The sequence below is a fragment of the Excalfactoria chinensis genome, chromosome 19 (genome assembly GCF_039878825.1).
Source record: "Excalfactoria chinensis isolate bCotChi1 chromosome 19, bCotChi1.hap2, whole genome shotgun sequence".
Classification (NCBI taxonomy): Eukaryota; Metazoa; Chordata; class Aves; order Galliformes; family Phasianidae; genus Excalfactoria; species Excalfactoria chinensis.
The window spans coordinates 3,471,595-3,499,579 of record NC_092843.1 but is presented as its reverse complement, the minus strand read 5'-3'; the positions used below and the strand labels follow the sequence as shown (position 1 = coordinate 3,499,579).

The following is a 27,985-nucleotide window of genomic DNA, read 5'->3' as shown; positions in this document are numbered from 1 at the left end:
AACTAAATCACATTTCAACTTTATTATAAAATTATAAACCAAGCTTCCGTACCAAAACTAGTAAGTTTAACTATCGTAGTACCGAGAGGATTTAATAGAGAATAACATGCCATTTCAAGTAGAATATTAACTTTAAAATATTTAAACTATGTACAGCATACATAAAGCACATAAATATTCCCATTTACTTTATTAGTTCAGATCACTATATTCCTTTGGATTACTAAACGAGTCTTCCAGATTCTGATTTAACACAAGCAAAACAGTGTAGTCAGAAGGTGCTTTGCCCTTCAGAAAGCACATCTCAGACCTTGGATGGGTACCTCTTCTCATTCATAGAATTTCTGCTGTTGATTTGCAGCTTAAAATATATTTACCATACATAGAAAATAAATCTACCCTGTAAAAGCAGATCTGCCCCCAGGGGAATGATCTGGCTCCATACCCCCAGTCCTGAGTTATTGACAAATGACATGAATTCTCACAGTGAATTTACTAATGAGACTGTTCAAAGCTTTGTTTGTGTATTCTCTATCCCTTAAAGATTTCCCTGTGAATCTCCTGAAGTGTCAACAGTTAATGCTTACCTGCACTTCTTTCTTTAACGTGATGCACTGAATTCTATCAGTCCTCATGCTGGAAGCTGATAAACCTCAAGCCAAATATTAGAGAACAACCTGAACATGGGGAGAAAACTCGGCCTCAACAGCTGTCCTGTTTTTATCAGGAAGTTCAGAGGCCACCTCGGCAGCATAGAGGTTGTTAGCTGTGGCACGATGGACACCTTCATCTTACTAAGTCCATAATCCCTACTTGTAAAGCAGAGCCCCTCTGCTCTGTGCCAGCCGAGGGTGTTGCCACTCATGCAACTTTAAAAACTGCGTTTCAAATATTGCAGAAGTTGATTTGCTGTTACCCAGCATTGCTTTAATAGATAGTAGGATGGCTTTAATGATGCTTCTGTAACTGCATTTCCACTACTCCAGCAGCTTTAAAGTCAACACATGTTTTACACCAATCCACTATTGACACCCACACAAAGATTTAGTTTGATCCATGTGACAAAAGGGAAAGTTGGGTAGGAAAAGCTTGCAGCAGAATGTGCTCAAGTTCAGAAGTTACATGGAATGAGAAGGCAACCCCGTGGTGGCAGAAAATGTAAGGCATCAAAATTCTGGAACTTTGAGCCCGATGGACCAGCCACCTGCAGGGCACTGCAAGCCAATCTGTTCTCTCTAGCATGGCTTCCAAGAGAGCAAACTTCCCAAGGATAACTCCAAGGGCTTGTGATTGTCACCTGTCACACCACAGACCTTATCCACCCTCACAAACAGAACGATCACAAAATACATACTTTTGCTAAGCAGTCTTAATGCAGCAGGGCCATAATAAACAGAAGCTTCTGCACTGAAGATCACTCCTCATTTTACTGATTCAAGGGAGATAAAAGTCCACCTCTGCTTTCTTTCAGTCACCTGTATATAACTATGACTGTATAGCAATGGAAATCTTACTCTAGCTCACAAAATCTAAAATACTCCAGCTGTGGATTCAAAGCTCCTTAATCACATGAAGTGATTGCTGACCTGTATTATAAGGAAACCTACAACGTCAAACAGACCAACAGACTGCACGTCCCTGTCCTGTTGGCACAGACAACAAATACCAGGCAAGGTAAAGCTCTATGTTTCACAGTCTTTCACTATCCATTATTTTTTCCTGTAATCCAGAGCCCATCTTCAAACAAAACATTTTCTCCATAATCCTACTAGGCCAGAATTCTGAAGGTGGAAACAGGAAGCAATCTACCTGGCCTGCAAGCAAGAGAAGCTAATAAATTTAGGGGAAAAGAAGTAGAATTTTATTCCTTGAAAACTAAGCTGTCTGTGGGTGTGTTGCCCAACACAATGGAAGTAGAGTCAATATTCAATAGCAGCAAAACATGTCACTTTTTGAGACAACAGCCTACTGAGTTTTCTATTCAGCAAAAAAAATAATAAAAAATAGGAACCTTCATGATCTATGGTGAAAAGCTGGGCATCCGTTTGTCTCCCACCTGTGGATCCAGTTACTCTAGAATGGAAGTTGCTAATTATTTGTCTGCTGCTGGCAATAAGCTCCAGGGAGTCCAGGCACTGTGGTGTAAAACAACATGGTGGAAAGGGCACAGGCAAACATGGCTTGAGCAGGCAATTCCCCAGGCTTCATCCTTCCTTCCCTTCCAGCAGGGCCTGTATCTTAATCTCTGACCTAACTTGTTGTAGCAACTTTGCCTGTTTCTCTAACAGCAGATGAGGCTTTAAGGCATCACCAGTCTCTCTTATGCTTACTTAAGACTTAAAGACATGGACAGCCCTTATCACGTACTGCCTACATATGGGACACTCACTCATTCGCTTTCCACACTTGGTGCAAGTGACCATGTGGCCACACTCAAGCAGGACACAGTCTATGGGCAAGTCCATGCAGATTTTGCAGAGGTTGTCCTCCACAGCAGTGAGCCCAGCACCACCTGCGTAAAGAAGAGAGATAAAGGTACGTCATTGTGCAGTCTGAGTTGTCTTTACCCAACAGCTTCTGGTGTATTCACACATTGAAGCTTGTATCTACATTCATGTGAGTATATGGCTGCTCGCATCAACAGGGAAGTAGGAAGCTTTAGCTTTTACACAGTGTTTTCTGCACAATGGAAATGAATGTGGCAGCACTGAGATTCTTAGCAATGACACAAATGAAGCAACACGTAGAAATATCACTTACCAGTTTGATCATCGGTGTCAGAAACTGCAACATAAAGAGAGAAAAAGATTTAGTGGGAATAGGAGAAACTGGGAAGAAAGTTCCTCAAAGCAGAACTATCACTGCACTTCCAGCAGCCCCTTGTGCCAGTTTCTGTGGTGTTAAACAATCTCACACATGTTGCTGAACACAGCTGAGCACGTGCAGGCTAACAGGTAGCAGTAACCACAGGGAAAGGATATATTCCATCAAAAGCACAAAATACAGCAAAATATAACAGTGCTGTATGCTTCTATTTCATATAATGTATAAGTATATGGGTGTTTGTTTTGTGGTTTTGGTTTTTAATTACCAGAAACTGCACACTGGGACCTGAAAGTCCAGTTAGATACACTCGTAGCACACACCACTGTCTTCTCATTAGTCAGCTATGCAGAGAGTACATGAAGATCCCTTTTCTGATAAAGAGAATGAAACCAAAGCACAAGTAACCACAGCAGTTCAGCAGTGGGAGCCAATTGCTGACCACATGCCTGCTCTCAACAGGCCAGCTGCATCTCAGTGGTTTATGGTGAGGCACTTTCCTGCTCACTCGAGTCAAGTGATGAAAGCAGTTGCAGTCATCTTTAGTGCTCTTTAACATCTTTAATCATCATCAGTGCTCCCAGTACAAAAAAGATATGGAGATTTTGGAAAGGGTCCAGAGGAGGGCCACGAAGATGATCAGGGGGCTGGAGCACCTCCCCTATGAGGACAGGCTGAGGGAGTTGGGTTTGTTCAGCCTGGAGAAGAGAAGGTTGCGGGGTGACCTCATTGCAGCCTTTCAATACCTGAAGGGAACTTACTCCCAGGAGGGGAGTAAACTCTTCGAAAGGGCTGATAATAGCAGGACTAGGGGAAACGGTTTTAAGTTAAAAGAGGGAAGATTTAGGTTGGATGTTAGGGGGAAGTTCTTTACTAGGAGAGTGGTTAGGTCCTGGAACAGGCTGCCCAGGGAGGTTGTGGATGCTCCGTCCTTGGAGGTGTTCAAGACCAGGTTGGACAGGGCTCTGGGCAACCTGATCTAGTAAAGGTGTATGTTTGGTGGCCCTGCTAGGCAGGGGGGTTGGAACTACATGATCCTTGAGGTCCCTTCCAACCCGGGTCGTTCTGTGATTCTGTGATCAGTCTGTAGCTGCAATCAGCTGATCTGTGGGTGATGCAGCAACGTGCACAATCTGCCACAGTTAATGAAATCCTGAGCTGGTTTCTCCCTTACTGCTACTACAGGGAAGTCACTCTCCACAGCTAACATAATGCTCTCCTCATTAACACTTAAAAACTGATGAATAGTTGAGCTACTTTCACTATAATGTGTAACGCCAGAACTTAAACCTCTATTCTCACTTGCAAGAAGAAATGTCAGATAGAATTTACTCCCTTCTGCAATTGTCTGTAGAAAAGGAAAACAGGTACACACTTGTTATGTTTCTTACCCAGATGCTGAAGGTCTTTCTCTTTATAAAGACGAGTCACCCTCTCTAACAGCTCCCACTTTTCACAGCAGCCTTTGTAGTTGACAAAGTTGCGAGCAAGAATTTCCTTCAGCTGTCGCACAGACAACTCACTGATGTCTCCTATGCTTGTCAGGTCAGAAAGAGAAGCCTTCCTCCCCTGCACCAGGTTATCTTCTGAGTCAGTAGACTGAAAGGAAAAGAACTTGGAATGATTCTTGTTCTCAGCACCTACCATTATGATTTAAATGAACTTTCAGCATGCACAGGGAATTTATCAGAAATACAAATCCTAGGATGGAAACAAATCTTTCCTATGGCAATAGCATCCATGTGACACCAGTTCTGTAAGTGGAGGACAGGATTATGGTAAAGAAGGGGGTTTGGCAGGGTCTGGGGGTGTTTAGTTCACATTGCTGTGTTCAGCCACCCATCTCTCTGTAGTAGTGATTCTGTGGTGGCAAATACAACCTGGGAAACCTGATGTTCCTTGTTCTTAGTCTCATTCTAAGACACAAACCTGTGTCTCCTCCTCTGTTGGTGCTTCTGCTGCATTCTCAACTCCTGTCATACCAACTTGGCTTGGAGGCACATACCCAATTTCCTAAAAGAGGAAATAAAGCTTTCACCAACACCATGTTTCTGCTTGTCCAGAGGGAAGTAAGCTTTACAGTTCAGCATAACTGCAACATCCCCCACACACCCACCAGACTGACAAATGGCAGCACAAGTGAAAAACTGGGCATGCTGGCAGAAGTATTTCCTGTGCAACACACTGCACACCAGGCATCAGTGCAGGGCTCTTCCTAAGACCTCCTCTGTAAAACTACCCAAAGACTACAGGTACAGAAATACCTCCTCAGCTTGTTCTGGATCAGTGAATGACCAGTAGAAACAACACCAGAGAAAGGAGGGGCGGTTGCTCTGATCATTGAATAAAGTGAAAGGAACTGCAGTGTAATTGCAGCTGGCTGCCCCTCAGCTGTCATTCCCCTCTGGTTCCCCTGCTGACAAATGAGGCTGTAATGTTACCATCCTACTTAGGGAAGTGGTGACTTGCTAATGTTTACAAAACAAAAGAAGAATATCAACAAAAAGAGGACCTGAACTGTAGCAGGATGTCCTGTGAGTCAAGAAAGGAAGCTGAAACGTATTACAGGGCAGTAAGGGAAGAGTACAGAGTACAAAGGTTAAAAAAAATGGGATTGGAAGCATCCATAAAACTGGAAAATGAAGAGGCCCTTTAAATACCCGTGGGTTGGTTTTTTTTTTTGTTTCAAGTCATTTCAGGAATGTTTTTTGTATTAGAGACATCTTCTGAGGAAGTAGAACGTAGATAATACATTGACTTTCACTGCCCTAGTCTACAGGAAGTAAATATGTCCATTAACTTATGTAACAGGAGCAGATGTCAAACACTGGGTAAACTTCCCAGACCAGATAGCAGAAAGATAAACAAAACAAAAATCAATGTGAAAAAAAGCAAACCTTTACAAGGTTCATCAGAACAACAGCATTCATCATAAACAGGAGGTTAGCAACAGAGCTGGGGCTTTGTCTTCTATCAGTCTGGGTGCAGGTGACACTAAAAACCCTGCCCATCTCACAGCACTCTTTCCCATCACTTCCAGATGTAGGATTGCTTTGAACTGTGCTTGCACTCAAAGAACAATGACAATTGTATATAACATTACATTAAGTGGTTGTCAAAGTTGTCATCATCAGCACACAGACAGATCCGTGCGCCTGCTCTTTAAGCAGACATCTTTAATGTTAAGTTTCCACAGCACATTGCCTACTTGGAAAACCTCCTGTGGCATCTTAAAATAGAGATGGCCCACTCTGCAAAAGATGCTTCTGGTTAGAGACCGTACCTCTTGGTGTTCCTGAGCTAGTGAGCTTGAGATGGGATCTGCAGACACCGGGGATGTGTTGTGTGAGGTAGGAGTGACTGTGCTGGGTGGTGGGAGAATCACAAAGTCTTGCTGTCCAGAGGCACTAGTATGAAATGGGTTTGTTCTCATCTGTTCCTCCTGGCTAAGTGCTGGTTGGTGGCCAAGAACCAGGAACACCAGGTCCTCCTTCTCACGGCACAGCTCAGTGGAGATCTCACGGAGCGCCAAGTAGTCCCGCAGGTCCTTCACCTTCATCTTGATCAGCTCTTCCCGCTGAAAAGCTGTGGCTCGAACACGCTGACAGAGGTGGCAGAGCAGGGGACCACCTTCAGGCTGGCTGGAACAGGATGTGCAGAAGTTCTTCTTACAGTCCAAGCAGATATGCTGGAAAAGAGAAGGGAGCAGATTCAAACAAACCCATCGTGCCCTGAGACAGCAGCACAGCAACCGCAGCAGTGGTACCTGGAAGCCAAAGCAAGCTGTACCCCCCCCCCCCATCAGAGCACCATCAAACCCTTCTCATTTACAAGTGGCACCATGAACATATGGATGCTTCCAGATGAGGAAGACTGTTCTTAAGAGCAGATAGCCAGAATCCTCACAGTTCATAGAAAACTCACAGCAGAGACCAGCCCAGGAAGGAATATATTCTGAAGTAACTGTGCACCACATTCATCCAAGTTCATCCAGACCTGTTCATCCAGTTGAAGCCACAGATGAAATCACAAGATTTCATGTAGGCATTGCCTACAAAACACCACTCTGTGTGTCAGGAAAGCTCTACCATGAGAGAGAACTGCCTAAAACATATCTCCATTTCTTACTGCTTGCTATGGGCAACTGCCACCCACCTTTCCTTCCTCCCCAGTTCACCACAGTCAGCTAATGAATCTTTCCTCCATAAGAGAAAGCAAGGCCTACACTGACAGACAATAGAATTCAACACTCCTGCAATCCCACTTCTACACAGAGGGTATCTCCGGTCATGCAAACCTGAAATTCATCTCAGAACTGCTTTTCCCTGGGGGAATGCCAAGTAAAAGGAGCATTCATCAGTCACAAACAAGGCAGGAAGGACAATCTCCACTTACCATCCAGTTCAGAAGTGTTCCGTAGTTTGGTCATTATGAAAAATACATTTTAAAAGCTTCTAACTGACTTTTTTTTGACCTCAGGATTGCGGGAGCAATGCACTTAGAGAAGTTTCAGGGTAGAAACAGAGCCTCCTGGCTGTGCTGGAGTGGGAGAACATCACTGCAGGAAGGCCAAATCAATGGAAAGGAACCCACATAACTCCCAGCAACCCACCCTGTGCAGGACAGCCATCAGGAGAATTGAGGGGGATGAAAACCAAACAAATGAATACACCCCGTGCTTTCCTCCAGCTGGGAGGAGCCTTCTCTGTGCTCAGACTCCCACACTGACTCACAAGGGAATACACTCTATGGCCAAGGACCTTCAAGCCCCAAACTGTGCCTCTGTGCCCAGATATCACAGCCGTGAGTGCAGTACCAAGGCTGTTATGCAGTGTGTTTTTTCCTAACAGCAGCACCACAGCCAGCCCCAGTTACCTATCAGGCACTCAAGAAGCCAAAACACAGCCAGACCTCCAGCCATCAGCTCCCACTGCTCTCCATCTTCAGGGGAAGCCATCCCAGCCAGTGCTTCCAAAATTGCATTTACCATCTTTTAATGATGCTCCAGTAGTTATAGAAAAGCACCTTACAAGTACATGCTTGGCTCACATGTTCCCTACCCCACTCCTTTCAGTAGGTGCCACACTACATGAAAACTAAAGACAGTGATGATTCAGATTCAAGTACTCGAAATGCCGTCATTCTGCCTTTTTAGCTGAATTTAAATCATTGTTTAAGTTATCCATATGGTCTGCAATGCATAAGGAATTCACATTTCACCCACTCTATTCCAGCACAAGGATTAGTTGGACACTAGAGTTCAGAAGTACGGCCTCTCCTGGGACAAAACACAGAGTCTTCTGTGGTCTTGTTGCATCAGAGTGAGGTTTCATACATAGCTTGGTCCACATCAACAGAATTAAAGAATTAAGACAGCTTACAAACATGTCAGTTTTCCTCTAAGTTGTGTATACAGTTCTTTATGTCAAACCCCCATCTGGAACAGCCTTCCTGCAGCTGCTCTGCATCACCACCTGCAGCCATCCAGCTCCAGTCAGCCCCTGACATCCAACCCGGTAGCCAGGCTGGCAAAAGGGGCCCATAGCTTAGGAACCTCCCCTTCACAATAATGTAAGCCTCACACATTTTCATGTATAGCACAGAATGGGAGCAGCTGAGACAGAAGCACACACCATACAGGGCTGACCCAGTTATATGGCCAGCCAGCACCAGGGGAAGAGCAGAACTCAGTGAGGGCTGAAACATTTCATGTTGCTTCAGCAGATCCCAACAACTCACACACCAGAGCTTTACCTGCCCCAGAAGCTGCTGTGTTCTCACATCTCCAGCGCTTTGCCACTGATGTACACAAGACTCTGCTTTGCAAACAGCTTACGTTGGAACGTGGATTTCAGAAGACTCAGTCTAATCCACATTTAACTGCACGATTTATTTACACTTCAGGAGAAGAATCATCTCCATCCACTATTTGCTACTATACAGAAGAGTTAACACGGGATTCAGAATAACTCTTTGCAAGCATTTGCAAAGACATCACAGGAAGAGGACAGCACACAGACAGCACTGACAGCCACGTGCAGTGCTTGCACTATTCCCAGCTGACTCAGACTGCCTGCTGTCAGGGAAAAGCCTGAGAGCTGTCATGGTTTTGCAATTATAGAAGAGAAACACCCCTTAATTTCAAGTTGTGGTGATTTCTGTAGCACATCCCAGTGTGAAAATCCATCAACATCCCTGTTGTTCTAAGAGTAGAAAGCAACAGCTGCACCAGGACTTACCACTTTCTGCTACTTGCCTACATGAATGAACAGATCACACACTGAGGGAGCAGAGTTTGGACTCTGAACAGCTTTCTTTACTCAAAGCCTTTTTTCAAGCAGCACTATAGGAACCACCACACCCCAATAATATCCGTGGCAGCGTTTGCCATCTAATTTAAAGACCTTGTGGCAACAATTATTTTGGCATCAATATGCTCCCAATTGAAGTCTACAAACAAGATTAAATACGTTAGGTCTTTTTTTTTTTTTTTTTGCACCAAGCTTCAGCAATGCAACACACGACTTCAAGAAACCAATATGACTTTTACTTTGCAATAGCAGCTTGGAAGAGGCACATGGATTTTCCTTTACTGAAAGCAGAGATAAACTACGATGCTTCTTAGTACAATGGGTTTTTAGCTTTTAATTTGCCCCTTAAAAAGAAAGTGTTGTATATATTGCTTCTCTAAGTGAATACAGCTAGGAAAGCCAAGATGGAGGTTATGCCATCTTTAGCAGTGTCTGCTAATGGCAAAAGAATGACAAGATACAGAAGCAAAGACAAGCTGCCCTTTTCCAAATGGTATCCTCAAACCAGATGCCTCCAACGCACACCTGCTCCTCTTCATGTTGGCTCTTTGCAGATAAGGGGAGGCACAGTGCACACTGCAAACTTCCCTTTCCACCATGGAAAACTCTCACAACTCACCTTCCTCGAGGAGCTGTCGAAGTGGAGCCCGCATGCTTTGCAGCTGTGCTCAGAAGCAGTGGGTGATGGGAATGAGCTGTACCCAGGGTTGGAGTAGGCTTGGGCACGAGCTCCCTGCGGCGCCTGCATCTCTTCAGGTGAGCCATCCAGGCAGAACCAGTTACAGCAGCTTGCCCACATAGTAACTGAAAGGGGAAAAGCAAGCAAGCATCAGTAACTTGAGAAAAATCAAGGATTAACTTCCAGTAACTTATTTGGGAAAACAGTTGCACACATAATTACTTGTTTGTTTTCTTGCAAGCCAAATAGTGACATGTACACCCAACCTAAAATCCCAACAGCTCAGTACAAAACACAGCTCTGCCTTCTCAGACCACCCATAGAGAAGTACTCCAGAAACACACTGCTGTAAACTTGCTTTGGGAGTTACAGAGGAATTAGACTCCATCTGGGCATCCCGTTTTCAGAGCACACACACACACCATGTGTCACCACATTCTGGTAAACAGAGCACAAACTGCCTCCTCTGCACTTCTGCCTTCACCCTGCAGCCCCGGTCTAACAGTGCAGTGATGAAAGATGAGCTTATGTGCAGTTGTTTGTAACCATACAGGAGAATGAGTGAAAGCAGTGCAGGCTCTCAGCGCCACACAGCCCTGCAGGCACCAACAGCAATGCTGCAGTGTCAGCCTGGTGCTCATTTCCACATGCCACCGCTGTCATCCTGGGTAAGCAGAGGTAATTATTGCCTGATAAATACACACAGAGACATTCCGTGAACAGCAATAACACATCACCCATCTGTATGAGATCTGCACTGCAATCAAAACACATACTTTAGATATCAAACATATAAAGTCACTTTCCGCACATTGATTTCCAAGCAATCGGCCCTTCACAAGCATTAACACATCCCAATATCACACAAAAGCACTGAATTTGTGTTTTAAATGGTGCTGTTGGAGGTCTGTTCCCAGGAACTGCAAATCTAAGCCACAGGAGAGATCCCTGCACAGTGAAACAAACATCCCCAGGCCCCGCAGCAGCACAGGCAAGCGCTCCTCCTGCTTCAAAGACCCCCACAAACCAGAGGCCACCCACGAGAGCACAACACACAAATGCTACTGCCCACCCCCAACACTTTGTTTTCCTAACAAGCCCACTAATTCACTCCGGAACACTGCAACATGTCAAACGTCAGGAAGAGAAACAAGGGAGTGAACAAAGCAGGATGGGATAAGGCAGTTCCACATTCAGCTGATTTGTGTCATTACTGGGAAACAGAAAAGCTGACAACAGCTACTGACCAGGCTGCCTCTGATCCATGGGCCTCTTCCCAAAGACACCTTCCATCATTACAGGAGCACGTGGAAACACGACAGCCACTCACACAACACAGGCACACAACCACAGCCTGCAGTAATGGATGTCAAGTTTTAATTACTTACAAACCTCTGTGAATAAGTCTGCCTGCATGTGGGGCTTGCACTGACAGATGCTCCACTGAAATCACTTTGTGCTGATGTGCAACAGCCACACAACCAATTCGCCAGCAACTCAAGGAAGAGATGCCAGCTGTGCCAGCAAGTCAACACTGCAGACAGCACTGACAGCAGCAGTCTTCATTCCTCTCGGATACAGCACTCACAGTGGCCAATGGCAGAAAACAGCTGTTCCACCCATGCAGCTGAAGATGACAGCAGATCATGCCTTTGGGAAAGTGCAAGCTGAACTGCAGGCAAGCAGAAGGTAACTGCAGGAAGCCAGGCTGCCCTGCACCACACACCTGCAGGACCTGTGAGAACCAAGGGTGGGGGCACAGGATTAAAACCAGCCCTGCCTGGGCATGCAAACACAGCCACCCACATGGCAACCAGCTCTACATATCTCTGAGCTCCGTATGGACCTGCAAGCACTACTTCATCCCAGAGGAAACACCACTGATGTTCAAGTTCTCATCCCGTACACTATCAGAGATGGCATTCATAATGCATGCCTGGGTTTTGATGCTTTCTATGTTCACCTTAAAAAATAGCATTTTAAGTCAGGCTCTCGCCATATCTCTTACTCTACATGCAGTATTAATGCCAACACCTTCCTGGCTGGAGCAGCAGAGACTGTCTGCATGCAGGATTTATTACACGTGAGCTCTGGCTGTACAGCTTTATGTTTGAATAAGAAAAGAAAGGGAATTTATTTTTTTACAGAAGTGCAAACCATAAGGGACCCAAGCAAGCAAAACCAACATTGCAAAGAATCTTTGAGCTTTCAGCTCTATTTAATAAAGCTCTCCACAAGCGTGCTTGGTTGCTCAGGAATGTGGGGAAAGGAGCACAGTGGCACCAAGGAGACACTTGAGTGAAGGGATCAAAAGGAACAGCACCCCCTCAGCAGCTGATTTTGCTCCCACATGAGCAGAAGTCTCCTCCTCCCAGGAGACCTGCAGCCACTGCCGACCCTTGAAGTTACTGCAAACAGAGAAAGGTGCCAAAAAGGGAGGGATATGCAAAACAAAGAGCAGCTCTGCTGCTGAAATCTGTTCAGAAAGCCCAGCAGGTCATTGGGACTTGAAGATATTCATCTCTTCCTCCAGCATTTTTCAATTGCTATTTTCATGTTATTATTCCATGCTGCATCCCCTGCAAAATTCAACAGATCCCACTTTCATGAAGCCTGTTTTGCCATGGCTGAAGTATTTAAGGAGTTGGTGCCTCATTAAAAGCAGACTATAATTGCTTATTAAAAAAATAAACAACATGGCAAAACCTTCACTGATAAGGAACGTGCTGCTAAAATTAGTTCCACTAATAACGTACCACTCGAAAAGTGAAGTTGCTGCTTCCTTGGGCACAAATTAGCATTTACTTGAGCAGGTTATTCTGTAGCCCTGCTATCAAGTGACATTTACTCAGTCTATCAGCCTATGTCACAGGCACACAGACCTGGATTAACGATGAATAGGAGAAACCATACACTGGGGCAGGAGAGAGAGCCAAAGGCAGTATTTACAAGAAGCAGGCAGGCTATCCTCCGAGCACAGCATCTGTAGAGGTGAAGTCTGAACCAGCAAGGAGGAGTGGAAATAGGAGAGCAGGAGCCAGCCCCATCCAGCTAAGGGGAAGCACAGCTGTCTCATTCAATGCTGGGACACAGCTTTGGGCACATTACTTTTTTACCTGCAGATGGAAAAGTTGTATCTAGGAGCAAAGGTTCACATGTGCCCAGTGTGACAACATGACTGCTGCTGTAAAAACCACATAAACATCAGAACTGTATCACTGCTAGAAACACCAGAATTTGGTGGAAGAGATGGACATTTTGTTCTGGAAGGACTCAATATTGCTTATCTCTGCTAATCCAAGTCTGCTATACCGACAATCTTTATGAAGACAAACATAACTGCTCACCAGTCTGGTCAGCCACTTGGATGGCAGCTTAAGAAAGCCAGCAACAAAGAGATGGAGCACTCCAGTCCGCCTGCAGTGAGCTCAGAGAGGCAAGCATCCAGGTTATTTCATGGTGGCTCAGCCAGCCTTCCACACACCAAGGAGCACATCTGCTGTGCCTGCTTATACCTTCCCCATAGGATGCAGAGGGCTCACGGCTGTTAGCATAGCTTGTGCTTTTGGGTAATCCACCTTCAGTTCCTCCTACAGCCACAGCTGTACTCCCTCAGCTCAGTGGAGCAGGTGGGAAGGCTGCAGCAGGTGGGAGCAGGAGGCACGATCATCCCAGTGCACTCAGCTGGGGAAGGAGCACAGCTTGGGACTGCTTCTCAGAGCACAGGAGCTCAGAGGAAGGCAATTTGGCTGCACACCAGCATTTTAATCAAGGAAGTGACATCCACTCACCGCAGAGCAGAAAGGAAACACTGCAGCCCATCGGTGCAGGGCACAGAGCTGTGCAGGAAGGAGCCAGAGAGAGGCCCAGCACTGCTCCACTGCCAAAATGCAGCCATGCTCAACTATCGCTGCCTCCAGAAGTAAAGCAAAGTATTTCCTAGTTACACTGCACAAGGGACACCATCCTGCAGACAAAGACCCCTTTATAACGCTATCCACTGAGTTTACAATGGAGTACATCATCTGCAGTGTAAGCACATAGAAAAACTGCTTAAAGAGAAAAAAGTTAAGAACTGGAAACCTCAAACATGAGGAAAAAAAAAATACAGTTGGTAGCCCAAGAATACTTTGTAGCTTTAGCAGTGCTTATCAGCAACTGTGTTACAGTTCATAAGCAGTGTGTCCAATGCTTTCTGCTGCTCTGTCTGCTAGAAGTTTGAAGGGGAAATCACCAGTGTGAGCACCCATGGCCATCAGCAAACCCCCCAGCACTGCTACCTGCACGAGGACCTGCACTTCCAGCACCTCTCCCTTGAGAAACTGGAAGAATGCTCTTAGCAAGCTGCAGGATTTCTGCAGCACTGCACAGGAAGGTGGTTCCAAAGTCCCCCAGCTCCAAGGCGTGCATCCAATCCGCACAGCACCCTCCTGCTGTCCTGCTCCACAGCACAAACTGTGCCAGATGACTTTGCCCAATTCCCAAATGAGAACTTTGGAAATGCTGTTTTAAAAGGAATTGGTACCTGGGTTGTGTGTTATTTCAATGTAAACTGTTTATTTTGACCTAAAGTCACACTGTACACATTGAAAAATATTTAGATAACGATTCTCCTTGCTATTAACTCTAATTAGGTTTCCAGACATCCAAGATGGCAATGCAACAACAGCCTGCTTTTTCCCTTGCAAAACGTGTCATTCTATCAGCAAATCAGCACAAAACCCAGCACTTCACACCACCCTGTGACTGACTGCTTCTAGACAAGTATTTGTCTTACCTATTTTGCCTCAAATTCCTTCACCTCAAATTATTTGGAGAGAGGAATGGATCTGACAGCCTGCCTCCCTTCCAACACAAAAGGTGGTGCGCTCTCTCACATCAGCTCAACATACACATCCCTGAGATGAGGTCAACTGCAACAGATAGCATAAACCAAGTCAGAAAGATGAAAGAAAACACCGGAAAAGTTAAGATTCCAAAGTACTCCATTTTGTTACCATACCTGCCTGGCACCCTGTGTGCGTGTACCTGCTTCTGTAGCCCTTATCCCACGTGCTGAAGTGAAAGCAAAAGGGGAAGCACTGCCAAAAGTGCAGCATTCAACAGCCCAGAAACCCAAGATCACTTCATACCATTTCAATCAGTACTTTTCATGGCAAGACAAAATTGATGCTGCTTTGTGCTCTATCATTTGTTCCTCTTTTCATCCACAGCATCACAAGTCTACTCCCACTGGAAATAAAAAGGCATTGAGCTATGTCTGTCAAAACCTTGGGGCCAAGACTGCAGCACAGCACCTTCCATTTGGACTCTGTGAGTGATGTGCTCATAGCAGTTAATCTTTGGAATGAAGCACAACAGTAGAGGGGAGGCTGATGGGAGAACGAGGCAACACTCCAGGCAGAGCTCCTCCAGCAGGATGGGTGCACAGCAAGCAAGATGCATCTCCCCATAAATCACTGTGAGGAGTATTCAAACTCCCTGTCCCACTTAGGGCATGAGGTAGAAGGATTTGTAGAGATGAAGTATTCTAGAGTAGCTGCTCCCAAAATAGAAAGCTTTAAGCACAATCTCAAGCCTTGCAGTTTTACTCATCCAGCAGCTGAGCTTCTCTTGGAGGTGATACTGTGTTAGCACTCAGAGATACATTAAGTCTGTCTGAAATTGGGATTGTAACTGGCATTAATGCTCTCAAGACCTACTACCTCCATCTCAGACACCCAGGATCAGGAGCGCTCGCTGATGAGCTACAGTGCCAGCTGGAAACTTCCTAAGCCATTTCTCAGGGTTAGTTTGAGATTCACTATTTAAGCAGCGCACTTTGCATCTTCCTTTAGGAACCAAAAGAGCCTCAGCACTCCCAACACACAAAGCCCTCTCCTTCCCCCTCGCTCCACAAACCTGTAGTAGAAAAGACAAAAACCCCAAGGAAGCCATAGGTGTGAGAAGGATGACTGAGCAGTAAAATAGCAGCAGAGATCCGTGCAGACTGGCAGGCAACCTCTCACCTGTTCAGCTGCAGCAAGAAAAAAACACTAGTTTTATTTGGCTAGGCTAAAAGATACAAATGTATATAACTTAGGCACACTGCAACAAGTACAAACACCACTTACACAACATTACACTGAGAGCTCCTTTCCAGCCTGAATGGTTCTATGATCGCAGCTGGAATAGTGTGAAAGCTCAGCTCTCCAGCTCACTGGAATATCTCTGAGTCTGCAGGCAATTAAACAACGCTGGGCACAGCGTGTTCTGCAGCACTGGAAAGCAAGGAAACTGAATACAAGTATTGCTATTTAGGCAACAAAGGAAATGCTGAAACCCCCAAAACAGTTCATTTATGGCCGATTCACCTCATCTGCAGGCAATGAGAGAAATACCCACCCTCATTTGTGGTAAGTTGGTAAAGGTGAAAGCTTGAGAGATACTTTGAAGTTCTCCTCTCAAAGCATTTCCATAGATATTAACAATCATTCTGCCAAACAGCCTTCATTTAGCACTGAAGCATTTGAAACTGAAACTTGCTTACATGTAACCCTGTATAATAGCTTGAAAACTGAGGGAAAGTGCAAGCCTTACCACCCATGTCTGCCAGCAGAACTAACAGGAACTACTTACAGCAGTCAACAGGAAGGATGACGTAAAGCAACCCATCTCCAACCGCCTGCAGGACCCACTTCTAGGGCAGAAAGGTTCTCAAGCTGGCTACTGAGCAATGGCAGCAGCCAAGGAACTGCACCTCTCTTCTTCCTTCAGCCTCAACCTCTGCAGAACATTAAGGATCTGTAACCCCAAACCACTGGGGACTGAAATCTCGCTTTGTTCAAACAAACACCTAAATAAATCCAGCAGCTACATCACCCACTCTTTTTGGATAGCGAATTGAAGGGTAACATCCTGCAGAGATGCTGGTAGAGCTCACAGCACTAAGACACAGCTGGGATTCACAGTGACCAAAGCAGAGCCAGGACTCTTGAACATGAAGTGGTTGTTGGATCCTACCTGTAAAAAATAATTCCTTTCTTCTCAGTCTTTTCCATGTATCTAAAGCTTCAATCAGCCTTTAAGAACTCACATCCTTCAGCCCCCAAACTTTGGTCACCAAGAGGAAATCTCCCATATATGGCACAAGTAGGTCCACGTTTCAGCTCGTGGCTCTTGGCAAGCCCAGGCATTCAGTCAGTGCTCCAGAGATCATTGGGTTTTATAAAGCACTGCACTCCAGCTGTTGGGATGAGGCCTTTGTTTTGGTTTTGAATTTGCTTTGGAGTTACTTCTCTTGCACTTCCCAGCACACATCTCCTGCTCCCACCCCGAGCCCTCCTTTTGCTGCTGAACTTTTGGACTTATGAACTGCCCCATTTTTTGATTACATACACAAAATCAGACGCCACTTATAGCTACTTAAGGAAAAACAGGACCTAAAGTTCAACAGCCTCCATTTCAGATTAGTCATTGAATAAATAACAAGGGACAATTAGGGGTGAGGATTCCTGGTTTCAGTTTCCAGCTCCATTGCAGATGACCTTCACATGTGATCACTTCAGTGCTCTGTGCCTCAAACACAGAGCAGATAATGGAACCAAGACAATGTTATTTCTTCGAGACATCGCTATGTTCACAATGGAGTCAGATGCTTTCAGATAAACACCACAGCCTGCAGAAATAAGGCTCTCCTGAAGGAAGAAATGCTGACAGTGAATGCATACTTAGGACCTCCTTGCAGTTTATTTTAAGTTCAGAAGGTTTGCCAAATACTTGCATGCTATCTCCTCCATAACGAGGACTCAAGCTGGTGGACCAAACAGACAGGAGGAGCTGGTATCCTTCTCTTCGTGTTTGTTTTTAAATCAGCAGAAATTTAGGAACTACAACCACACATTGCAGATCTAATTTCAAGCTCACATCTGTTACCCAGGCAGAGCGATTAAGCCTTACCTTGTATTATCAAGAGTCCCATCCCAAACCAAGGAACAAGCTCAGGCTCCCATAGCATTACCTTCCCAAGTTACACTGCCTGAAAACCCATTGAGGAGACAGGGTTTGCCCCACGGACCTTACCTCACTGCACAAAGCCAGGTCTTTCATGAACCAGGCTTGGGTTTGCCCTATGTTTTGTGATATGAAAAGGCTACATTGTCCACCGCTGAACACACTGTTTAAAAGCGTGACAGAAACAACATCTAACACAGTAGAAAGGTGAACTGAAACTAAAACCCACGCAACTGTATTAAACTGTTATTTCATATCTCTAAAATATGCTGCCTGAAACTCTTTAAATGGGTTTTCACAAAGGAAAGGTTCAGAGATGATATCAGCATTGCTATCAGATGAAGCTCTATGCAGGGCAGACAAGAAATGCTGCAAGTGCTTTGCTTTAACTGCACGGTTTTGCTGTGTACAAGCAGCCATTTATTGGCTCTTTGAATTCCAGCTGCATTCCCTATGCACATTCTGTAGGCACTGCAACTCAGCGTGGAGATGCCAGCAGCAAGCTAAACAACATCTCAATTCTTTTCAGGAATGTCATTCTGAGTGAAGTAGGAAATAACTGAAATGAGAATTTCAATAGCAAAAATCAGGCTGGGAGCTACATTCAGCTCAGAGAAGCTGACACCAAGAGTGGTAAGGGCAGGGAGGCACTGCACAGCCTGCTCTGAGAGCAATGGTACCCATCCCTGCAGGCCTCCAAGGTCAGGCTGGAGGGCTCTGAGCACTGATGGAGCTGTGGGTGTCCCTGTGCATTGCAGGGAATGGGACCAGATGGCCTCTGGGGGTCCGCTCCAACTCAAACCATTCTCAAACCAGGAAAAGAAAGAGCAAGGAGGACACTGAAAAGAAGGTTGAGGGCTTTGAGTCTATTCTTATCACCTCCTTCTCATGTTTCTCCTGCACAGGACATCACACATCTCACCTGGGAGGCTGTGCATGGAGAGATACACACAGACTACATCTGAATAACCCACACAGAAATACATGCAGGAACCAATAAGCCCCGTGCTGAGAAACAGTATGAATAATACAAGTGTCAACTGGGGGAAACCCGAGCCCTGTGCTCCCTGAGCACCTTCATAAACACCGCCTTCAACTCCCACTTTTTTGACCATACACTCAAAAGGGAGCAGGAAATCCACGCTCTACATGGAATCCGAAAAATAAACAGTTTCCAAACTATTTGGTAACGTTTGCGTGATGGCCGCAAGGCAGCCTGCAGTTTGGACAGCTGGGTGAGCAGCCACAGAAGCTGTGTTTCAGAACAGCCCTGCCTGGAACAATTGAAACTTTCTCCAGGACGAAGTCCACACACAGAGCACAGTGTTCCCCTGCGACGGCACAACAGTTTCATTATTGTTTAACTACTGAAAAACAGCTCTGACAATCTATCAAGCCTGACATCTCGGCCGCCTCAGCAGGCCAGGCGCGTATAGGAAGGGGCTCGAGGATCCAAGAAGGCAAATTAGTTTGTTAATCTAAACAGAGGAAGCGTTTTCTTTTGGGGAATAATTTGCTGTTTTGAAATCTGTTCTGGAAACCGAAGGCCCGTTTGTCCTCTGAGTTATCATATGCAAGGATCTAGAAAGGAAAGCGTTCCATCTGATTCGTTTACTCTTCTTTAAAATGGAGCTTTTTAGAAGCGCAGCCTAAATAGGCAAGGAGGGCTTGAAGAAGCTGGAACGAGCTCTCAGCTCTGAGAAACTGGCTGAGAAAGAAGGGAAAATAAAGCGGTAAGATCCCAATCTGACAGCCATACTCCATCTCTTACAGAAAGCTGCAGTTTCTCAACCTGGCAGCGCTCCCTGAAGACTGAACAACCACCTTCAGAGGGATGAACCATCTGGTGACAGAACCCGGCTTGCAGACAAGTGCTGCTTCTGACATCAGGGCAGTGCAACTCTCCCACTCTGGCTCTCCCCACACCTGTGAGATGGAGACCACAGTTACTCATCCTGCAGAGCCTTCTGGCTCCTGAGTGCCAGCTGGTGTGAGCTCAAAGCGCTAATCTCTGCCTTCTTGCCATGACCTTCACTGGGAAGCAGGGGAAAACCAGCACTGCATGGAGGATACAGACAGGTGCCAGGGCACAGGGGATTGCAGGAAGCAAATCCATTCCATACTCCTGACCTTTTCCTCTGTGTATTCCAGCAAAGCCAATGGGCACAGCACAGGGACAGCATTTCCCCTGGCTGGAGGTGAGGATGAAGACCACAGTTGTGCATCATGTGCAGCCCCAGGTGAGTCAGCAAGTGCAGCAGGAACGAACGGATCATTGCAACTGATGAGCACCTGACAGCCTGCCCACTTCCCAAAGCTGCTGCAAAGTCTAAAAGCACCACTTTTAATAACCCTTCTATGTGTAGCACTGGAGATTCGTGCTCTAGCCTGACTGAGGAGTTTGCATCTAAATTATGGCTTTAAAGCTATTCCAGTTCAACAGAAACTTGAGTGTTAAGCACTTATCCATGAACACCAACGTGATGGCAATCAGCTTTTAATTAAGCCCAACTGCTACCAGGCGAGGGACACCCACACCACAGAGGGCTACAGCTGGGGAGCTGCAGCAGAGTTCATGCAAGCAGAGAGAGAATTGTCCCTAATAGAAAACACAACAATAGCCTGTGCAAGTCACTTGGTTTCATTAGACCCAATTGTTCTACTGAACATAATTATGCTTACAGAAGCAAAGGTCCCTGAGAACGAAGAGACCTTCATCCCAACCACTGTGAATGCAAAATGGGTTAAAGAGATAGCACTGTGCAGTGGAGCACGGCAGGATCTAGACACCATAAAAAACAGCATCCAGAGCCAACAGCTTCATGCTCCCCCTTCCCAGCTCTGCAAAAAGAAGGTAGCAGTGGAAACGACAAGGGAGAAACACTGTTTCTTTTCTCACATCATCACGTGCATGCCTTAATCATCACTTAATTTAAAACATAAGGGTCACAGCTTTTAGGCACAACCTGCTACACTGTAACACACAAACACGGCAACTCATGCAGCAGCTGCCATTACCCATCTGAACCAAAGGAGAACTGAGCTGGAAGGGACCCACAACCATCACTGAGCCCAACCCCGGCACTGCGAAGGACTGCCCCAAGAATAAGAGCACACAAAGTTCTGCACAGGCACCACAGCCTGGGAAAGAGGGAGAAGCCCCGCACTGCCCTCACACAGCACCACAGCTGGGCCGAGGAGGAGGAGACACACAAAGACAACACTTCTACGTCCCGGCAAGTTACACACAGCCCTGAACGTACCTGAACCAAAGAGCCGTAACGCTAAACCATCCCGTTACCGTCACGCCTATCTCCGCAGCACTCCTGGAAGCCCTCGGTGCGCTCACATCCCCGAGGGGAGGCCGACAGGTGTCACCGTGCGGGCGGAACCGCCGGGCAGGAGCCGAGCGCCGCCCTTCATCCCCCGCCCCCAGGAAACGCCGTGAGCGCCTCGCAGCAACGCGCTGCCCCCGGCAGCTCTCGGTTTCGGATCTCCCTGTGCCGGGAAGAGCCCGCACCACCGAGCCCTCAGCCCTCGGGGGACCCCACCGAGGGTGATCCGCCGGCCCCCCGCAGCCTCTCTCCCACCTCCGGGCGCCGCCGTCGCTGCCTCACCTGCCCCTCAGCGCCCCGTCCCGCGGTGGGCCCCGTGCCGGCCCAGGCCGCGGCTCCTCCCCGAGCACTGCGCTCCGCGCGGCGGCGGCGCTATGGCAACTGTGAGCCGCGGTCGGACCATAGAGAAGGCGGCCAGAGAGGCGGCCTTGTAGGGCCGGGCTGCACGCCCCCACTCAGCCCGCCCCCATGCGGCGCGGAGGTCTCTCTGGCGCCTGGGGATTGGTGACTGAAGGATCCCCGGTTCGAGACCCGAGACAGACAGATATGCACATACCCAAAAAGATATATGCACACATATACAGATCATACGTATATACACACATAAATGTATCCAAACGTGTGTGTTATGCACACATCCAGGGCAAACACCCCACCCTACAGCCCTGCAGCCAGTGGGGCTCAGAGCAGGGGCATCCCCACATGCGGTGGCACAGCCAAGCGCTGAGCACAGGGAGAAAGGCTGAATTAGGATTTTTAGGTCAGAAACTCTTTATGACCTACTTTAACTATGCGAATTTAGGGCAAAGCAGCTTCAGTGAGAAGCTGAGATTTTCCTGCGCAGGTAACAGCCTGCTGTCACCTGAAGCCATCATTGTACCCACACCGAATGGTACCCAGCACCCACAGCAGCATCACCAGGAATCCAGGACTGCAGCACCAAACCCCAGCTGGGCACAAAGCAGACTGCAAGCAGATGCTCCAGACAAAACCATCGCTCTGTACAGCCCTCCTGCTCATAAGGATCACCCCGTGAGTTCCTACAGACAGGAAAACTGCCCCAACACAACCAGCCCCAGGCATGGAAATCCCAGAGAAGCACAAAAACGCAACTTTAAAATGCATTTTACTCTTCATGCAGCACAGCAGTGCTTTAAAATGCTGCAGGGCTGTCAAAGTGGTGGGGTCACATCCAGTGTCCGTTGCATCCCTGCTCACTAACTCATCCACTAAGCACTGCTGAGAGATCCGAAGCCAAGCAAAATTTGCCACTCATTGAATTGCAGCCTTGGACTGTAACAGTGTGCAACATCTTTATTTCTCAACCAAGAACACAATGGGCTTCCCAAGGCAGCAGTTATGAGGTGGGAACAAAACCACAGCAAAACCACTGCAAGGATATGATTCCAAGCCAATGCCAAGGATGAGACAGCTCCACTGGTGGCAGAGGAGGGGACCTGCCTGCCCCATGCCAACCACACACGTGCCAAGAGAGCTCTCCAGGGAACCCCATCCATGTTTGCTACCCAGGCAGAAGAACAGGAGCTGTTCTGTGCTGTGGGACTCAGAGGCAGCCTGTGCTCAGTGTCTGTATACTTTCTTTGCAGCTCCCCGAGACCTTGACATTTGCTTTTCCATCCCCATCGGGTCATGGTGTGGGTGTCACTGGCCTCTGTTCCTGCACATCATCACCGCCAATATCCAGCTGCACCTGCATCCCTGTTGGCTTCAGCAGGAAAGAGGAGCTCAATTTCACTAAGCCTGCACGAGCTGCACCTGCCCCAAGCCACAGCCCCCAGCTTCATCTCCTTGATGACTTCTTTCTGCCAATGCCCTCGTTTTATGTGGGTCTGCTGAATGCATGTGATTTAGCACTGAAAGCACGCTTTGCTCTGAGAAGTCCCCAGGTGCACCATTATTGCCATTACTCAGCACAGCTTCACATCTCCGCAGGTGTCTGAGCACCCTGACAGTGAGACGGGCATGGGGACACCCTGACCTGGGTTATAAGCAGTGCCTCTCACTTAACAGAATCAACTGGAGGGCTCAGGGTGCTGGCAGCAGGTGCCCATCTCCATAGCTCACATCTGCCCCTCTCCCATTGCAGCGTGTCCCCCTGGGGGGGCTGATTCTGCATCCCACTGCTCCACATCCACACCTTCCTTCTCCATAACCAGAGCCCACCTGGCGTGGTGACTTGGCCAAGCACGCGGTGTGCGGAGCGGTGCCCTCCTCCCATGGCACTGCTCTGCCCTGCAGCAGCACACGGGTGCTGGGCACGAAGCTCCAGGAGCGGCCAAGGGCTGACTTGAGAGCTCCGGTGCTGCTGTCCCTTGTCACCTGGTTGGTCACCTGCCATGCACACACACAGGCTGTGAAATTCAGTGAACCACCCGAGGTCACTGGGAGATGACAGCTGAGTTGTCACTTGGTGAGGCTCTTCCTTCTCCTCAGTGTCATCATGCCATCCCCTCCAACCAATCAGCCCACACAGCTGCACCAGGGGTTCCTAAACCACAGCAGGAAGGCCCACAGACAGCAGCACTCACCACCACTGCCACGCCGAACTCCTTGGCCAACGTCTTCAGCTCCCGGGCCAGCTGCATCATGATGGCCAAGCCTGGAGGCAGAGCAGACATTGGGGGGCTCAACCCAAACAGAGGGAGCAGCCCCCAGAGTGCACGCCAGAGGCACAATCACAGAATCACTCGGGTCAGCAGACCTCTAAGAATATCAAGTCCAACCACTGATCCACCCCCATCAGCCCATTGGTGATGGCTGGACTTGTGTGAGCCATAGATACGGTGCTCATAAGCACCTTCACACCATTTCCAGCACATTATCATCAACCTCCCACCCTCAGGGCTCACCCTCCGACTGCCGGCCACCCAGCAGTGGGGACAGCACGGCTGACACTGAATCAACAAGCACTGCCTTGAGCGGCCCCGCCGAGCTCTCCACCTGCAGAACAAAAACAACCGTGCAATACTGAGCAATGTTTTTTAAAGGGGTTAAAGCTGCACTGAGGCTTGGATATCCTTGGGATGGGGTGACACTCATCAAGGACAGGGACTTGGAGGCCCTACCTGCTGGGAGAGGCAGTCCCGCACCTCATGCAGGGCACGCAGCATCTCGTAGATGTCGAACACACGGACCACCTGCACCCGCTGCAGGGCCTCCAGCTGTGACACAGAGCAGTGTCACCCTGTGATGTGCACTGCATGCACAGCACGCCCACAGCCCTCCTACCCACACCATGGAGCCAGGGACCTTCATTTCTCCTGCATCTACCCCCACCCCATGAACAACGCTGTCCCCATAGCTGTGTCAAGCTCAAGGATCAGTGGGTGAGGGACCGCATCAGGTTCCCCCATTCACCCCCAAGAATGGCACCCAGCCTCAGTAGGAATGGACCCAGCAGAGCCCATGAGGACAAAGGTGGGCTGATGCCCACACAAGCAGGAAAAACACAGAACTCACCTGCTCTTCCTTGTCCTCCACCTGGGCCTGGAGCATCTGGTAGAGGCGGGAGGCGGTGAACCCCCCCGTGGAGTCAAGGAAGAAGACGTGCTGCCTGAGGCCAAGGGACACGCTGGCTGCGATGCTGAGGCACACCTGGAGCATCATGGATCAGGCATCAGCTGCCCACCTGTGGCACAGCAAGAGCCCTTGGTGTCCCCAGCCCCAGGCCAGGTCACCCCCTGCCCCACTCACCTGTGTCTTCCCACTGCCCGGTGCTCCTGCCAGCTCCGTCACCTCCCCGGTGTACAGCCCTGCATCCAGCAGCTGGTCCAAGCTGTGGGGTGAGCACAAGGCAGGATGCTCAATGTGCATCGCAAGGAATGGGGACAGCGCTCCCACATACCAGTTCTTACCATCCACTTCCCAAGGCAGAAGCCATGGGCTCTGCTCCCACCCTCCTGCCCCAACTCTCCCTACACCATGGGCTGCAGCAGCTCTGCAGTACAAGAGCACCATGCTGAGATGAGAAAGAGCCCAGGAGCCAGGTTTGAATATCTGGGGTTTCTCTGCAACCCCATTGTAACAAGCCAACAAGAAGACTGGGGGAAAGAGAAATAAGCCTGGGCAACAAAGGGCAACTGATCTCCTTGCCCAGCCTTGGGAAATCTAAACTTCCCAGATCCATAATTCACTTTACAAGGGAAAGACTGAGGGCAGCACATTCTCTAGTCTAGAACTGAGACATACAGCCAGTTCTAAGATATGTGCAGGCTCTTGCAAGGACAAGAACAGCAGTGTCATCCCTCAAGGGACGGAGACCAGCTGACATCACAGCCACATGACATGAAAAGTCACCTCTGCTCTCACTGGGCACAGACAGGCTGGGGTTGGTGACAACTGCTGGAGACAAATGGGACAATGCTGAGTGCACTGGGAGCATCACCACGTCGCAGCTCACTGGGCACCCACCTGGGGTTGCCGGTCGGCAGGATGGCAGTGGAGCTCTTGAGCTCCTCGTAGAGATCTGCTCCATTGGTGGGGAAGGCTGAGAACTGGGCCAGCAGCACCCGGCGCACAGCCACCAGCGCCTGTAGGACAGTTTGCAGAGGGACTAAGAAAGCACACAGCCACCAACATGCCCTGCAGAAGATCCCCCGGAAAAGCCCATCCAAGCAGGGAGCTGAGAAGCTGTGAGTGACCGGTTTAGGGAGGGTTCAGGGATAAGCCGGTACCTTGTAAGACAGGGAACAGCTCTGGGCAACGTCCTCTAGGTCCGATGACACAAAGTCCACCACTACAAATGACACAGAAACAAGAAGCTGGGTGCCGACCACGAGCATCCCAAAGGGGCAGGAGCCAACATCCCCCACCAAGTTACCCGTCCTGATGTTGTTTGCCTTGAGAACTTGGATCATCTCTTCGGTAAGACCAGGGCACAGCCCGGCCCGCAGGACCACCATGGCACCGTGGGACAGGGAGCTGCAGGGATGGAAGCAGAGAGACCTGTGGGGAGATGGGATGAGCACCCACGGGGTACCACGGAGTGCCGTGGGGACATCCCGCAGCATCCCCATGGAGCCGTCCACGCCGCAATGATGCTGCGTGACCCCAAGCGGGTGTCCCTTTAGTGCCACCCGTCCCCAAAGCACACACGCAGCCATCACGGTGCCCACGGGGCGAGCCCTCCCCAGCAGCCCCACGCGTATCCGGGAGTGCCCAGAGCCACGCAGAGCCCGCACCTACGGGTGGCCGAAGGGTCCCCAAAGTGCCACCGGTACCGAACCTCATCCCATACCAACCCCCTTCCTGCTTCCTGCGGGCTGCGGAAGGGCTGCCGGGCTCCGCACCCCCCCTAGCGGTCTGCTCACCCCTAAGGATGCCTCCAAAGAACGTGATTCTGCTTCTGGACAGGAAGGAAATCACAGCTGGGTGCTGGTCTCTGTAGGGGATGCCGCGCACCAGCCTGGTCTAAATGGCCATCAGTGCAGTTGTCAGCAGTGTTCCAGCGTCTATAAATATTGGAATCAAAAGTGTAGGATAGGATAGGGTACAATACGGTACAGTAAATGTTCCTCAGTAATCACAGATTTATAGCATAGCTCAGGTTGGAAAAGACCTTCAAGGTCATCAAGTCCAACCACAACCTAACCCTAACCCTAACTCTACCAACCCACCGCTAAACCATGTCCCAGAGCAAAGCTGAAGCCTTAGGTGCCCTGTGCCCAGCACAGCCCCTCTGAGCCCTGACACTGCCCCACGGCTGCTGGAGGTTGCCTTGGTGCTTCCCTAAGGGATGATAGGCCTGATGTGAGCTGGGAACACCAGGTGGCTTTTGGGCAGAGCTGCTGGGTGTGCAGGTGGGTTTGTGTGGTGGGAGATGAGGGTGCACTGGGGGGCTCGTTGCTGTCCCCATATGGCACGCATGGGGGAACCCAAAGGCTGATTCCCTTCCTCTCTGCCTGAGACTTGAATTTCCACATGAAAAAATTCCTTTTGCTTTCTCATCCTCCAGAGGGCCCCCAGCACCAACTGACGTTCATGGAATAAGGGATGAAGCCACTGTTGTGGTACCAAACACGGCTCACTTGGGGCTCTGGAAGCTGCTGCTCTGCAGGACTTGAGCTGGGCTGTGAGCACTGGCAGGGGGAAGCTGCCCCTACTGAAAGCAATGCAGGAAAGGAGGTTCTGGTGCTTTCCCTCCACGGCTGTTCTGGAAGGTGCTGGCAGCTGCCAGTCAGAGCCACTTGTCCCTGTGCAGCTGTCTCATGCCTCCCTAAATAGAAAGGGACAAGGCACTGAGCACTAGGACGGGGGTCAACCATGTGAGCTGATTTGTTTATGGCACAAAGCCCTCCCATTCCCACTCCATTCCCCATGCAGCTCTGCAGGTCACGGATAACAGCGATCCATGCAGTGAGTGGGAGAGCAGCATCCCCTCTTTGTGCCCAGAGCTGTGTGCCTTTACACAGTGTCTCCCCCCATGCACTGGGTAGCAGTGACCCCCAGCCCTATATAGCACAGGGGACAGGCAGTGGTGACAGGTGACAGTGACACGCAGCAGGAGCTGCCAGCTCTTGCCCAAACTTGGAGTGGGAGGTGAGCTCTTCCCTGAGCCGTCTGGACTCTCTGGACTTTCTGAGCTCTTTTCTGTTATTTTACTTCTATCCATTGGTCACCACGGATCTGTAGCTGTGGGGATCTACAGTTGAGAAGCCACAGCCTTGAGGAGCAGTTTGGCTTTCTGAGCACTTCAACCTGGTAAGGTGCTTTTGTTCAGGGTTATTCAGCAGGCAGCCCAGAACAGAAGGGGCACAAATTTCATGTTTTTCCTTAAAACTCCCAAGCAACCTAAAATGTATGTTGTTTTTTTTTTTCCCCTCTGC

At 48.6% G+C, this 27,985-nt stretch overlaps 2 protein-coding genes across 16 annotated transcripts; both read right to left on the bottom strand.

Moving 5' to 3' along the window:
* Nucleotides 1–4: 4 nt before the first annotated feature.
* Nucleotides 5–21,528, bottom strand: RFFL (ring finger and FYVE like domain containing E3 ubiquitin protein ligase). 10 transcript variants are annotated; one of them, XM_072353854.1, is made up of 8 exons: nt 15,715–15,829; nt 14,591–14,726; nt 9,754–9,938; nt 6,107–6,511; nt 4,753–4,836; nt 4,215–4,422; nt 2,761–2,784; nt 5–2,512 (listed from the first exon to the last, which is right to left on the bottom strand). In XM_072353854.1, the coding sequence occupies exons 3-8, from the start codon at nt 9,931–9,933 to the stop codon at nt 2,331–2,333; spliced, it is 1,083 nt and encodes a 360-aa protein (XP_072209955.1). In that variant the 5' UTR covers nt 9,934–9,938; nt 14,591–14,726; nt 15,715–15,829; the 3' UTR covers nt 5–2,330. The 10 variants fall into 10 exon arrangements, with proteins under 10 accessions (XP_072209955.1, XP_072209953.1, XP_072209954.1 ...); XM_072353852.1 differs by lacking the exons at nt 14,591–14,726; nt 15,715–15,829 and adding an exon at nt 21,423–21,528; XM_072353853.1 differs by lacking the exons at nt 14,591–14,726; nt 15,715–15,829 and adding an exon at nt 21,069–21,231.
* Nucleotides 21,529–22,249: 721 nt separating this feature from the next.
* RAD51D (RAD51 paralog D) lies at nt 22,250–26,533 on the bottom strand. 6 transcript variants are annotated; one of them, XM_072353561.1, is made up of 11 exons: nt 26,346–26,435; nt 25,981–26,081; nt 25,835–25,896; nt 25,572–25,690; nt 24,855–24,936; nt 24,621–24,755; nt 24,227–24,322; nt 24,011–24,101; nt 23,690–23,760; nt 23,325–23,492; nt 22,250–22,866 (listed from the first exon to the last, which is right to left on the bottom strand). In XM_072353561.1, the coding sequence occupies exons 2-11, from the start codon at nt 26,060–26,062 to the stop codon at nt 22,789–22,791; spliced, it is 984 nt and encodes a 327-aa protein (XP_072209662.1). In that variant the 5' UTR covers nt 26,063–26,081; nt 26,346–26,435; the 3' UTR covers nt 22,250–22,788. The 6 variants fall into 6 exon arrangements, with proteins under 6 accessions (XP_072209662.1, XP_072209665.1, XP_072209664.1 ...); XM_072353564.1 differs by lacking the exon at nt 26,346–26,435 and adding an exon at nt 26,471–26,533 and having other exon boundaries at nt 22,435–22,866; XM_072353563.1 differs by having other exon boundaries at nt 22,435–22,866; nt 26,402–26,446.
* Between the last annotated feature and the right edge of the window lie 1,452 nt (nt 26,534–27,985).